Raw genomic sequence first — 15,527 nt, 5'->3', positions numbered from 1 at the left:
TGTTCCTCAGTGGACTGCTGTGTTTGGTGGTCAAATAAGAATCAGTTGACAAAGCTGAAGGAGAAGACAACTTGACTTTTTTTGAGCCATACCCACACTGCCCAAAAGATGGCAGTAAATATTTACATTTCTGCCCCCGTTTGGTACAATTCAACCTCTCAGACAAGGAGACTATTCTGCATGCAGGTTTCTAAAGAAGATACAACTTAAGTTGCTCCAGCCAAGCAAAGGATATGGGTTGAAAAGGTTACTTTGATATTTAAAACATGGCTATCATCTTCAGACGGTTCTCTTTAATTATTTGGAAAGAAAATAACAGCATGAACTAGAAAAAAGATATTTTCATCTGAGAGCTGAGTTCGTTTATGCAGAACAGTTTGCTGAGGACACATGTACACAAGCACACAGTGGTGGCCTCTGGCACTGACAGTCACGGACCCTCGCCAGGCACCCGGACCTGCTGATAACCAGTGCCTCACCTGGTTTATGAGCTTGCATTTTCTTGCGCTCTTCTATCATTGCTCTGTGCATTTCCAAGCCTGGGCTATGTGAAATTCAGTGCAAACACCTACCACATCCTTTCAAATGGTTTCATGCTCTAACATTGCCCTCCTGCCCCATGTGTCCAGGCACCACTTCAGAACACACTACTTGACAGATCAACTTAAACCAGCAAGAAACACCAAATACTGCCCCAATCCCCCCAGATTCCTGATTGGACACACAAAGGCTGACCTTAGACATGGTGATGTGGACTACCTTATTTACAGACTGCTAACTAATGACATGAAAACTGTTTGATTTCCCCTCCCTAGCCCTTTGGATGGTCAACATAAACTCGGTGTCACCTGCTCTTCTCTCAAGCTTCAACCAGGGTCTGAAAATGAAAACAGCCTGTGCTTTCCTCTGAAAGACACCACAGTTTCACTGCAAAAACAGTCCTTTCACGTCCCCCGTTTTTCCTTATTTTCTTAAGTCCAAAGCGGAAAGCAATGTTAACTTTATTTCTCCCTCCCTCTCCCTTTCAAAACATATTTACTTGCAAGAAGGAGATGGGCTTGCAGCTGGAATGGGAATGAAAGGGAAGCAACTTAAATCTGTCAGGTAGAAGTCGCTGAAGGGAAATGGGAAAATAAATAGAAACAGATTCATAAAAAAAATAACTGATCGCAAATAAAACCATCTACACTGCAGGCCAGAGACTGCTATCAGTAAACCCAGCATAATCCCACTCCTGTCATAGGCAGCACTGCAGAGGATTAAAAGCGTGAAAGGGAGAGTGGAAGTGAGTCAGACTCATTTCCTTCACCATTCACAGCATTTTTATTGCCTGTCTCCCTCTCCGCAATTAGCTGTCAACTGGAAAAAAAAACCACCAAGCCTTTGGCACGGACACAGTGAATAACTGCGCCGGGGTATTGCTGCTGTGAGAGGCTAATGGTGTTTTACATCGGCACAGGGCATGACTCTCAGCTGGTATTTATCACAACAGAGCAGTAAGTCAATTTGCAAGAGCTGATGACTATACCATGGGTGGGATTCATCTGACCCACTTAGAGCCATCTGAAGTGATGGTTTGGGACTAGCTACTGTCCAGGTCCCTGCTGTTGGCTTCCAGGACAGAGAGGCCTTCAGATGGCAATGCATCCCGCATGGCTTCTCCCTCCTCCTGGCTGCAGAAGGAGCGGAGATGAGACTTAGAAAAGACGCTGCATCTTACAGTATCTAAGGTAGGTGAGAGAAACCTTACCTGAGGTGTCTGAAAAAGAGCAGTCAATCTTTTCTAAGATGTGTAAGAAAAACCTAGCAAGTATGTTTTCTTGTAAACTTTTCTTTTTAATAACTATGAATTTTATACAGGAAATGCCTGTGTACGCTTTGGTTTGGACTATTTAAAATTAGAAATGTAAGCGGGATCCCTACTCCTTCCAGAAGTTACTCCAGCCAGAGCTAACCTCAGAGAGCTCTAAAACCTTCCCTAACTCTTTCCCTGCATTTTTACATCAACAGCAGAGGCTATGTTTCCACCACAGAACAAATTAACTGGCACTTTCCGCCACGGCTGCAGTCCCTATTGCCCGCGACTCTGGCTGATGCACCCCTGAGAGGAGAGCCAACCCACCCTGGTGAAAAAGAAAACTCGATGATTTTGCGGCATTTTATCCCTCTGTATTATCATTAGGATGTCAGTGTAAATGTCATTGCTCCGAGTGGCTAAGTAACAGCAGTGATCTAGACAGACAGGGACAGCCATTGACTCAGCACATGAAAGGCCCATGTATAACCAATTAATTCCTTCATGCTTCGTTAGTTAGTGCCAGCTTGGATCACATGCCAGTTACTGCTGCGCAGCTCACATTCTGTACTAGTTACTGCTGCCACTGCTCTCCCTGCTCTCTTTTTCTTTGGAATAAAGGAAAGCACCAAGGCCCCGTATTCACTAACTTTAAAATATAAATGTCAAGTGTTGAGAATTTCCTTATCTCATGAGTAACACAACTTTTTCACTCTTTCTTTTCAACATCATCCTCCTTCAGCTGCCAAGTGCTAATAAAGTCAATGAACTTCCCAAGCCTGGCCTAACATCACAGTAACTAAAGGACTTATACCTATCCATAAGAAAAAGCAATCACTACGTACTGGGCATGGGAAGGTGGAACTTAAGGTACCAGCTTGACCTTTATAAATGGTTCAAAATCTTGGTCTGTTGCTCCAGAGTTGTCAGAAATAAACCTGTTGCCTTAATGCCCTTGAATTGAAAGCCACAGTTATTGAAAGCCTCTGACACTTAAAATTGTCTAGCCCTTGGAAAGCTCTCAGGACCCACCCAAGCAATCTAGCACAGGGGCTGAATCATATAAATGGTTTTTTGATGTAGAAAGGGGTAATTTGCTTCACATAGAAGAGCCCAACACATTAATGATGTTTTTCTTATTATCTTCCTTAGCATGCAAGCCTGTCTTCCACAAACACTCTGGAAGAAATTCATCCCAGGACAGGAATTGAGGTGTGTCCACCTGTGTTAGGGACTTGATTGCCTACAAACTATTTCAGGTAACGCTTGTGGTCCCACAGAATAGGGACCTACCTGATCTCACTTGAACAGAGGTTATCTAAGAAGCACAAAGCCAATGGGCCACGCTTTATGCAAGAGAGAGGACAGGCAGGATGTGCTCTCACTCCTTTCCTCACCCCACTGTCTACCAGCAGAGGTAAAGCCTTCAAAGCACCTCTTCTTTTGAGGTGTCAGCCACACCAAGGTAGCAGAGGACTGGCAAGAGAAGAATGGTGAGCCCAGGCAGTGAAGCTCTACCTCTGTGTCAACAAAAACAGGTCTGAAATGGGCTTGATCAGCAGGTCCCATTGTAAACAGCCTGTCCTATCTGCCACAATACAATTGATGGCGATGTAGTTGCCTGGGGTCAACTCCAGCCTCACCTCATGAGGGCCACAAGAGGTGTTTGGGTCAGCAAATGCTGCCTGAGAGGGCACTGCTGTGCACCCAGGAAGCAGCCTGGGTAACCTTTTGATTTGCCACCTGCCTCAGAGAACTGGGGGCAGGGGCTAGTCCTATGGCTGAGGGCTTTAAACCAACAACCAGGAGATGTGGATGGAGTTCTCATCCTTTAGCCCATGACTCAGATTTGTATTCCAATCACATACCACTGGTGCTTAAAATGCTGGGCTGACCTCCTCCTTCTCACCACTTGCAGTGTCCTCAGCTTCTAGCCCTACAAAGGGCATGACAATACAATATTCCTGCCCATTAACAGGCTTTTCTGTGAACAGGGATAGCACAGAAACCCCAACAGAAGCTGTAGGTGTATTTGAGAAAGGCAGATCAGGCAGTGAAATAAGGCGGGATAAAATGCAGTATAGCTCTCAAATATCTGCTTTTGCAGAAAATATACAAGAACTGGAAGGAGTCCTTCAAAAGTCCCAGCAAGGGCTTCAGCTCAGCACACAACAGAACTGATTGTAGGCGGCAATGAAATAATACAGTGTTTAAAAGGACCTTCCTAAAATGTCAAGCTTGTAACAGAAAACTCTCACTGTTGTTGTAATCCAGTAATTCTCTGCTACCAGCATGGATACCATTCCTACTGAGGTTTGGAAAACAAAACTGCCATGAAGTTTATCTTGCAAGACCAATGTTTGATAAGACTCCCTTTAACCTGATGTTGCCAAAAACAATTCCCAGCGCTCTGCTGATGCCGCTGAGGATCCTCGTCAGAAGAATATCCACCAGAGTAACTTTCTCATTTTCAAATCTATAAACCTAGTAAGATCAGGAAAGCTGGGGTGACCGATCACCAAATTCTGGGGAGGAACTACATACAAAAGCAAGTTAACGCTTCATCATGCATTTTCCTTGTTTGCCCTTCTTTCTACATAACACTCTTCACTGAGTAGAAACATTAAGCAGTGAAGAAGACTCATCTTGGGTAACTCAGCACATCTCCAGTAGATTTCTGGTAGGGCAACTTTGGTTTACCCGCTTTTACTGGGGCTCTGACTTTGCTAAGCATCAGCAGACGAACAGAGAAAGGGTGGCTGCCTGTCACTTAACATGGATGGTTTTGGATTCTCGGTGAAGGCTATTTGCCTACAATATCCTCAATGGTCCAATTGCATTAGCTCTGCCTTTATGAAAATCTCCTCAAAAAAGTGAGTCACTAATCCAGACGGGAAATTCTTTTGAAATATAAATGAAAGACAGATTGAATGCAATACTCTAGACAGCAATAGTTCTTGGAAAACTCCACCTTTTACCTCCTCCTACCCTTGTTTATTCTTTTCCGAAGAAAACTCACTCATTAAATTAGACTGAGCTGAGATTTCTTTCTAACTGGTTTAACAGTACAATACTCTTTACAAGTTTTCTAGCAGAAAGAACCCCACAGATACTTGCTGAAGAAAATGAATATCAAGAAAAGTAGGTAGTGCTGAAGCTTCTGTTCCCAAGTAGGTTAACAGATTGACAGACTACTTCCTTCTCAACAATTCATTATTTCAGGGCTTATTGTTTTGTTGTTGCTATTTTAAGCAGGATTGTCAGAACCTGCCTGCAAGCACCGAGCGTAAGTCTTCTCTCTAGTATTATATCCCAATAATTGATTTTTAACAACCTGTGGAGGCCTGAGGGAGCTGGGTGAAAAGAGCAACACAAACTGTTAAATGTTTCTGTGAAGTCCCAGCAGATCAAGTAATGGCCCTGTTCCTGAAACTCCCTAACACAGGGATACCCCACATTGCACTTGCTGCTTCTAGCACAAACTTAAGGTAGGGAAATCTCAGAAGATCTTGGGTGGCTCCCTTAACAGGAAGGAAAACAAAAGGCAAAGCCATTCTGGAAAGGATTTACCAGTGGTGTTAGAGGGACTGCCACCTCCTCTGACACTCGCACCCCTGTATGGGACAGTGAGGCTGGCCACAGAGCAGGGTCACCTTCACCCACATGGCACTCACACCAAGCCCTAGCACCAAACAACTCGGGCATGTGCTCCTGAATGGCACCTGTCTGATGGAAAGCAGAGTGCCTGAAAAAAGCAAAGAGCAGAAACCTTTCACCTACTTCTCACACAATCAATACACCAGCAAATGATGTTTTGTGACATTAATTCTTGCACCTACAGCATTCAGCGACCCAAATCAAGACCAACGAGGTCCAAATTCCAGGGGAACTGAGCAGCCCCATGAGATAACTGAGGGTCAGAGTCCATCAGGCTTATTTCCATTAGGCCGTCCCACCCAAACGAAAGCCCACCACAGCAGAAGAGCCCGAGTGGCCACTCTCCAGAGGGCCGAGCGCCTATGTGTCACCCCCAGCTATCTTATCAGGTGCATTTTGAAGAGAAGCCCAGCAAACACTGACTGATCTGATATGACCGGGGGCAAGGGACCCGTCTGGGAAGCCGTCAGGACAGCAAGGGCAAACTGATAATTTCGGGAACGGAGAAAGATTTCCGTGCAGTTTAAGGGGAGGCAAAGGACAGAAAGCAGTCCATTTCAGACTGCTGTGAGTCTCTCCTGCTGTTTTAATGACAGCCAAACTGCTAAAAGTAGGTAGAGAGACTTACACAAGAACTTCCTGCTGCCATTAGATATTTTCTACTGCCTGCTTTAGCATATCCTTCACTGAGGCTTCCACAGTGGCAGATCTTGCAGGATACACACCCCAAGTTGCTGTATAAATACAACATTGCTTAATGAGGTTGCAATGTCCTTTCTTGTATTGCTAACAACCTTTACAAATTAATTTTTCAGACAAAATCTGTACCGGTGCACTGGTGTGATTTGTTTACCCTTTGCTTGCTCAGGATAGTGCAGTGCAACATCACAGAGCATTAAGTCCGTCACCATATTTTTAATGCCTAGCAGTCCTAATCAAAATGCCCTGAAAAAAAGAAAAAAAAAGATGGGGGAAAAAAAAAGGCCAAAAAACCACCTTATCAGCAGCTCCAGGGAGAAAACTTACTCAGCACGGTGCAGAAAATCTTCCCAGGAGGAAACAAGCAGCCAAACCAGAAGGGGAGCAAACCCTTCCTCACTCTGCCCCAGAGCCTGCCAGCAGCACACTGAGACAGCCTCCCATACCCCACCGGCTTGCTCCTCTTGTGAACATCCCTCCTCTCATCCATGTTTTCAGGCACACATTGGCACGCTTTATTTCAGGAAACCACCAACAATCCCCTCTACCCTTCTTATTTGACTCTTCCAGGCTCATTTCTGCTGCAGTGTCTCCACACAATTAGCCAATTATGACAGCTAATTAGTCATCAAACCCCAAAAGGCTAACCTCCTGCCCTCTTCACTGCCTCATGCTGTGTATTAGCCATTGCTGAGCAAGCAGCACATGTGAGTGGAGATCCAACGCTCCCCTCGGTTCTGCTCCCTGCTCCCTCTGCCCCCCATAAAGGCAGAACTTCACTGAGTAACCTTGGCACTGCCAAGCAGAGTAGTTCTGCTGTAGGGCTTCCTGAAGGAGGTCCTATGCACAATATCCCAGGCAGCCTTCCAAGGAGACTCCTCTCCCTTCTGCATTGTCCCCAGCTCAGGACATGGGGACAAACAAGAACCATCCTCTCAAAACCACATGTACAGCCTGACAGGGCTTAGGACACGAGAGGTTCCCGAGGCTCTTCAGATCTTTCTTAGACCTAAGCAGAAAATCACATAGCAAAAGGAATCGTCTACGTTTGTATGGAAGGTATCTTCCAGAGCCTGGGATGTAGCTGCAATAAGGATTGAGGGATAAAATAAAGGTCACTCTTTTCATCCCTAGCCTACAACTAAGCCCAGCTGGTTCTGTCCTGGCTGCTCACAGCACATAAACCCCGCAAACTTGCATTCGCTGCTCCCCATGCTGAAGCACAAGCTCTCAGCGGAGCACTAGAGGAGCCAGATACGTGGTTTTGCCCAGACACTTTCCAGGTCATGCAGTTTCCTAATCAAGCTCGATGAAAACATCCAGTCTTCTTTCAGTTTCTGGGCTCCGCAATACTTCTCTGTGATTTAAGTCTTCCCTCAAACTAGTAATTTCACAGTTTATTTGATCGCGGTTAGATAGTCACTTAATGGAGGCAAAAGCCATTACCTGCACATGTGAGAAAGAGAGAGAGAGACACACACACACGCGCGTGCAGAAGATGACTTGAACACCATTCCTGCAGCCGAGAGTAGCCAGCTATGCAACTGTTCAAGTAATTTCACACCTCTTTCTACTCCCACTCGGTCTGCCTTCTCTACTTGGGCTGTTAGCAATATGCAGCAGGGGCTCCTGGTGCAGGCTGCCCAACCCTTGATGCCAGCAAAGGCATAGCTTGAGGTTGCTCAACACACCAGCAGCAATAACAAGCAGAGCTGGAACCACCCTGGCAAACTAACGATGAGGAATGGGCGAGGGAGGGAGGAAGACAGGACACTGCTAGGAGACTCCTCAGCACAATAATGAGCTCTCATCATTCAGCAGTTTGCTACTGTCCCATACTCAAATTCTGGTAAGTGCCGAACACCTCAGAGGTCAAGCAGACCTATTTACATGAAGTCAACCACGCGCACTCAGCTGACGAGAAGTTACTCCTTGCCTCTGTAAACAAAGAAAGTGCTGGGGAAATGCCAAGTCATTTGAGAGAATAAAGAAGCGATTAATTGGGTCACAACAACTGTGGTATATGTACTTATTTTAAATCCCTACCTCATGCCCTCTGTCTTGCACAGGACATGATTCACTGTCTGCTTCTGAGAATGACCCAGACTCATCGCTGGAGTTTGTTCCATAGGATGGCTCACATTTAATCTGGGCTCGGACTGGGTTGTACAATCCATCCCCCACCACACCAGGCTCCTGGTGCTCGGGTGCCAGGAACCGGGGGCCTTGGGAGCAAGGGGAAGAGGAGAGCTCGCAAAGACGCAGACTGCAGGGAGAGCCGCCGCTGCCGTCTTCTGCGTATGAGTAGGAAGAGCACGAGCTGGAGGTCCTGGTTCTGGTTTCCAAAGGAGGAGAGCGAGGGCAAACTTTAATTGGCACCGGACAGCTGGTGTTCGGCCGCATCCTTCCCGGCAAGTGATCAGCTGTCAGTCCGCTGTGCGAATAGGTCTGAGAGCTGGGGAGAGACTGGCTACTGCCAGCCCACAGACCCTTTGGCACAGTCTCAGTGAGGTCTTTGTCCAAGCTGCTCACACCAGAATATGAATGCACCGAAGTGTTTACTTGGTCACAAGCATTTGAAGAGAATATAACACTCCTCCTGTCCAGTTCCCCTTCTTGCTTACAGAGAGTTTCAAAGCCGGGCCCCCTGAGCGGCGATCCCACTGTGAAGTTGGAAGCATCCTTCTGCATGGCATGGGACTGTCCATAGTTCCCTGTGAAAGGGACGTAATCAGTTTTGTGGTCACCCTGAGTTGTCCCTTTTTCAAAAGGGCATGCTGGACTCCTGCCAAAGTGCTGTTGGGAAGTGCTGGGGAAGCCAACCAAATCTATGCTTTTTGTTCTGTTGAAGAAAGACCGCAAGCAAGAAGGAGAGGACCCACTTTTTGGCCTGTCGACGCAAGTGGGGCTTGGCTGTTTCCTGTCCATTTCAACATCCCCTTCTTTATCCCTGATGTCAGGTTCATCTCCAGACAGGCAAAGTGTGATGCTTTCTTCATCGTTCTCTTCATTCTGAGGCTCGCTTTTTATCTGCCCCATAGCAAGTCCTGATTTGAGGCCATTTCCAGAGCTCTCTTCGCTGAATGTGCTTGCAAAACCTGAGGTACTGATGTGTGATGTGTTGTAGACATTCTTGGTACAAGCAAGCTGGTATTTCTTGTATCTGGGGTATCGTGTTACTGCATCTTTGTCCAAATTGTCCTTGCTATCTCTCAGCATGTCAGAATCAGGCAGCATCCCTTCGCCTTTGTCTGCTCCAGCAACAGTGGTTTCAAAATTGAAGGGTTCTTGGTGCATCCTCTCTCTTGGGCAAGATATTTTTGATGTCTCCGATTCCATTGTCTCCTCCTCGTCTCCATCTGAGTTCTCCTCATCGTGCATGCGCTGACAGCTGGTATCTTTTTTGCACAGGAACAGGCCATCTTCATTGTTCAGCAGTTGTGTCTGAAGGAAGCTGAAGCAGGAGTCCTCCAGGTTGTGCATGCGCAGGAATTCAGCGCAGTGGATGACCTCCTGGATGTTTTCTCTGCTGAGTAACAGCTTAGCAGTGTAGGCGAACTGTAACAATGGACCAAATCCCCTGACAGTGACCTGCAAAAAAAGAGAGGGAAATTGCCAGCGTTACCATGAGCTCCTGCTATCATCCCAAGTCCTTACTTAGATAACCTAACAGACCTAGTGTCCAAAAATAAATACTGCTCAGTACCAGTTTTTTGTGATCAGGTCAGCAGCGATGCTACACCCAGTAACTAGCGATGCTACATCCAGTAACTAGCACTGCTCCCTTTATCTTGCTGCTGTACATTATTGTACAGGTTGAGCTGCGCATCATTTTTCCCAAATATCTTGAAGACCTATGAACTAAGCCTCTGATGTAACAAAAGACTGAAAAAACAGGCTGGTGTGGACGCTGCTAATTCTTGGATGGATCTTATTTTAAATACCCTTTAACTTATTTTAACCACCCTGAAAATACCAATTCAAATTTCATTCTTCTGCCCCGATGGAAGCTCTGGTGAACTGTGGTTTCAAGGTTAAGACACCCCTTAAACACCATAAGTGTTTTGGGATGGAAACATTTACTATAGAAAAATTCAACAGAAAATACCTTCTTGCCTCTTTCAAGAGCTAACTGGTTCCTTTCTTTCTTCTCAATTTTTTTCCAAGCTATTGCTGAATAAATAATAGGTAAGTACTGACTGCACAGCTCTTTTCCCCATTCCATGGAGATTATTGTCCTCATACTGTTCCTGATTTTAGTGAGTCTAAGGTACAGCTAACAGGAAAGAAAATCATATTCATAGTTCAAGTGATACCAGTTACTCTGAGTCCCACCTCAGTACTTAATTTTCCACCATTTCTTTGTAGAAAGAGTAACAGCTGTTTCCAGGAGAGTGATCTCCAACCAACTCTTCCAGGTCTGGGTTATGCACCATTACTCGTCCTTTTTTCTCATCATACCATCTACACTATATTTTGCATTCACATATCATATATTAGAACATAAATACTTTCTCCCCCCCAGATTTTTTACAGTGGTATTTTCACATATAACTACCAAATACTTGCTAAGACACATGGTAAACTATAGACATTGTCTATTTTTTGATGAAAAAAATGCACTGGCACTAACTTCTGTTGCATTTTTCCTCCCAATGGGCAGGAAACAAAGGTACTGGAAAAACTGTTCTTCATGAAACAGCAAGAGGCTGCTTCAAAACCAGGGCTCACCATCAAGGATAAAGGTTTCTCCACAAGAAGGAGATTCAGTGGTTTCGTCTCTACGCTGAGATTCGGGAGAACACAACTCAATTTCCCATTGCACCAACCACCTGCTATATGACCCTGGCAAGTCATTTCAGTCTCAGTTCACCAAGACAAGACACCTTGCCTTGCTTGCTAGTCGTATTTGCAAATCTGAGTTCCTTGTACTTTGCATACCAAGGAAAGGCATCCAGATGTGAATCAGGACAGCCGGACAGTTAAACCAGGCAACAGCAACCACATATGCCACCTACATGTGCACCTGCACACCTATGTGAGGTTGGGATGCACAGCCTCTATCCTCCCTCTGGCTGTAGGTGTCTCTGGTAGGTGTCCCCAGCTCAGTTTCTTCTTTTAAAACAAACAAGAAGAGGAAGCATTGCTGTCCCCTTTCTGTAAAATAGCCTACAGATCAGAAGAGGGAACTAGAAAGTAGGAGATCAGGTCCCTTCCTTAGGCTGTGGGGATTCAAACTCACATTTCCCAGCTCCTCGGAAGGATATCCTACCCAGTAGGTGTGGGATGCCATCTGAAGGTGAGCTGCTTTTCCCTGTCCTTCCAATTGAGTCAACACCCCTGAGCAAGAAGCTCCTCAAGAGGTTGGTGAGACGTCAGACCATCAATTTTTTGATGGTCTTATTCGTGATTAGCACAAATCTGAGTGAATAATTTGGTTCATCCCAATGAAAAGCCTACAGATTCCTTACACTGCCTCAGGACCAGTGGTAGAGCTCACAGATTTTAATAGAAAATCCTGACTTCCAGATACAAGCCTTTGTTATTCATAGATCTGCACTTGTGATGCTGGATCATGAAGATAGCACAAGCGGTGCAGACTTTGATGGAGAGAAAAATATTTTAAAACACCTCTGAAACTGCTCCCAAAAGCTTTCCCATACATAATATTACTGCTGCATCTGCTATTTTAAGAAACAGCACATTTTCATGCACATACTTACACACTTGCACATTTCTGTTTTACAATACGCCTTTGGTACAGAATTGCCTAGATTTACAGCTGGCTATTAAACCAATCTCTGCTTTATCAGTGTAACACTTTCTGCCTATTTGTTAGATTATCAGCTCACTAAAGGCCTATCTGCATTTTATCTATACAGCATGATTAACAAAATTGCTCAGGAACTTAATGAGCTACTTGCAAGCCAATGTTTCTCTTTGATAGGATCTTCAGTGTGGGGGCTTATGTATTCCTACAAATCTTGTAAGCTCTGCTGCAGCATAGGTCCATAGCAGCAGCCATAAATACTGTCTGGGGTTTTTGTGTCCCTTTTGATGAGGAGGGACTCTGGAGCACAAACCCATCTCTCCTGGCAGTTGTGTCGCTTGGCCACTAGGTGGAATGGCTGGAAAGCAAATTAAAATAATTTTCTGTGCTGGGCCAGGGTTTCACCTGTCTGCCTGCCGCTTCAGTGCAAGCACACTGCAGAGCCTCCGGCTGACTCATACCACCCCACAGCAAGGCTGTCTCCCACGCTGACTCAGGTTTTCACTCCCAATAAACCGCCGTGATAACAAACAGCAGCATGACAGCTGTTACAGATGTTCTGCGCAGGATGTACCAGAAGCAGAGCCTGAGACTGCGCTGTGGGCTCCCCACGATGCCTGGCAGATACCTCAAGTGAAGGATGATGAAAACGCTGGTCAAACATGTGCCTTGACTTCCTTACAAGACCTTACCCGGTTTACAACTTTCCTCACTCTTGCAATCTTCAGATCGAAAGGGGGAAAGTTTCTTTTCAAGCACCCGGCACTTGTCATTGCCCTCAGGGAGGAATCTCTCAAGTGCCAATGCTTGAGACTGCACAAACAATAACTCTGGTAAGGAACGGATGCAGAGCTTGCTGCCAAGTGTGAAAGCCAATGCAATCTCTGTTGCCTGAAGCTGTCTAAATATTGATTGGGTTCCTGTGGTGGGTCCCCTGCCTCAGACCCACCAGCTGTGGGACTGCCTGCCTCCGATGCATTCTGGCAGGAAGGCTGGAATCAAGGTGCTGGAGCATGGCTATGAGCACCACATATTGGGGAAGGAAAGGCTTCGAAGCTGCATGTATTACCGTCACACATGCATTTCTGTAGGAAGAGGTAAGAAGAGCCTTTTAAAATTATTTTACCTGACTGATGCATCCCAGTGAAAACAGTGAAACCAAGTTGATCTGTGTTTGCAGAAGGAAACAGATCATTTCTCTGATACAACAGCCTCCATTTACATGTGACAGAGACCTTTGCTGGATGGGTAAAACACATGCCAGCAACAGCCTCCATTTATTTCCCCCCCCTACTGTAAATAAGATGCCATATATCCAAGATTTGTTTGCTTTTAAACCTTATTTTCCATGTAAATTAAGGTTTAAGTAGGCAGGTCAATTTGTGGGAACCTCCACTGGGCATGTTGTCCAAGCTCATATGCCAAATCACTGCTTCCCTGCCCTCCAATCACTTGCTATTCCAACTTCTACCCATTTCTATTGTTTAAATGGAATTGACTGGCTACAAGAAAACCAGGCAAAGAAAAGATAAAACATACATACAAAACAACAATGCCCACACAGACAAGAAAAGCAAAGCAAAGATCTCAGCTTCTCAGAGGCTTGCTTTCCCTTATCTTTCACAGCAGGCCAGGGGAGGACTTCTCTTGTATACTTGAAACATGCCAAACACACTGCCAAGTCTAAGGATGAATCACTTTATTTTGTCTTGCTCCTGTCCCCAGCTGGTGTTGTATGTATTAAAACCCTTCTGCACACCTAGTGCACAGAGGACACGGGTACTGCAGCCCTACCTAAGCCATCTGGCACATCTCCTTGCTCTGTAGCAATCCAAGAGATCAAGCACTGGGGGTCCACGTGCAGCTCCTGCCTCTGCCATGCTGCCACAGGTACACAGCGTGTGGTATGGAGGTCTACGCCAATTCAGTGTTGTGATGGTAATAAGCCTGACCACTGCTAAGGTGAAAGAAAGTTCTCCAGCCCTTTATCTGCCACTTGTCTTTCAGACTGAGCTCGCCGAGCCAGGGGATGTGTTTTGTATGTCCATGTCCTCGTGAGTTTATGATACTGAGGAATGGGCTGGAAATAATGCAATGATATAATCACCACCAAGAGAGTTGTTAATCAGCATTAGCCATATTGAATTTACTGGCAAAATATGGCCAGCAGCCCTGCAGAAAATAAGCACGCAAAATCTATTTTAGTTCAGTCCAACACTGCTTTTCTCCTTACAGAGTCCTGTGGAGTGCGATGCTCTGGTTAGTTTTAATTGATTTAAGTGACCAGACTTCCACTGCTTCCTTTGGGAAATCATTGCCAGACTCTACTTAAAACCTCCTTGTGAGGAAATCTTCCTTCCCTTATCTTCCTCCATCATCTCTCATTATATTTCCTCAATGTATTCCGGGTAATGCTTCTTCCTGTTGGAGAAATAGTTGCATTGTTGTTATACTCTCTGCCTTCCCTTCTTCTTTGGTGGGTATTATATCATTAATGAAAAACTGGCTAACTCAAGGAAAACCATACTGATCACTGTCAGGTGGGAGAATAAGAAGCTGAGATGAGAGTCAGCAATGAGAAGTGCTAGTAAAGAAGGCAGCATTACAGATGCAAACGTGGAGTGTTTTTAGTGCAGCATTCTTCTAGTACTGGGCACGCACTATTCTAAAATTAGGAGGATGGTTAGCTCACTTCCACATTAGGAACATCTTATTTTCGTAAGGGACTTCTAGGGCAGAAGTTCTATTTTAAATGTAGTTGTACACACACCCACAGGCACCACAGGAGACACAGCACCGTGGGTGAACTCTCTCTGGTTCCCTGTTGTATTGTGTCTCCTCCATGACAGCCATTCAAGCATGCTGTGGAGGCCTCCACGTTGTTTTGAACACACAGGACGTGGCCTCAGAGCACATGCAGAGGTCTGACATTTCTGCGGATGGGCTGGACTCGCTGTGCGCTGCAGAGTTCATCAGTGCATGCTCATTAGCTGGCTGCCCAGACTTCCAGATGTCTCAAAATCCCAGACAAATAGACAAAACCCTCCAATTCTGCACAGACGGTATTTCTTACGGGGGGAAAGAAAGGTTATTTCCAAGGGAAACATGGATGTCTGGTAACCCTGCTCCGAATGGCATCTGTATGAAAAGCTGCATCTGGAGTGGGGAAGGTCAACCCCTGTGAAATGCCAGCAAGTCTGAGTTCAATTTAAAGAGGGGAAAAGTGATTAAGGGCAAGGAAAGATCACTGTAAACATGTAGGAATGTAAAACTTGGCAAGACAATATCTAAAATGGAGCAAGAGAATGTTTACAGTAATCTGATGCATACTAACATCAAGAACAGAGAAGAATTGTCTAGTTTGCTATGGGGTGCTATTGCCGACTGCAGTGAGAAGAAACTGAAGAAATGAACATGTAGGGATTTTTTCCAGACTCTTAATCTAACAGCAAATTCAGAGATATCTTGAAAGGCTTTCCAGGGAAGATGATGGATACTTTATGTCTGAGTACTGCCAAGCAAAACTAACAAAGCACAACCCTGTTGCAGCAAGGTGGGCTTTAATTTGGTAGGCTTTTCCAGGCCTAATTTCTCTGTTAATGAGGG

General features: G+C 45.4%; 1 protein-coding gene across 5 annotated transcripts in view; it reads right to left on the bottom strand.

The window, feature by feature from the left end:
* Window positions 1-15,527, bottom strand: part of BACH2 (BTB domain and CNC homolog 2) — a 196,238-nt gene that overhangs the window by 15,423 nt on the left and 165,288 nt on the right. For all 5 annotated transcript variants that reach the window (XM_064447623.1, XM_064447622.1, XM_064447624.1 and 2 more), the window contains one exon: window positions 8,198-9,742. In XM_064447623.1, coding sequence (XP_064303693.1) covers window positions 8,198-9,742 — 1,545 coding nt within the window. The remainder of the gene's footprint in view (window positions 1-8,197; window positions 9,743-15,527) is intronic.

Source organism: Phalacrocorax carbo, chromosome 3 (genome assembly GCF_963921805.1).
Source record: "Phalacrocorax carbo chromosome 3, bPhaCar2.1, whole genome shotgun sequence".
Lineage (NCBI taxonomy): Eukaryota > Metazoa > Chordata > Aves > Suliformes > Phalacrocoracidae > Phalacrocorax > Phalacrocorax carbo.
This window is presented reverse-complemented; position numbering and strand designations above follow the sequence as displayed.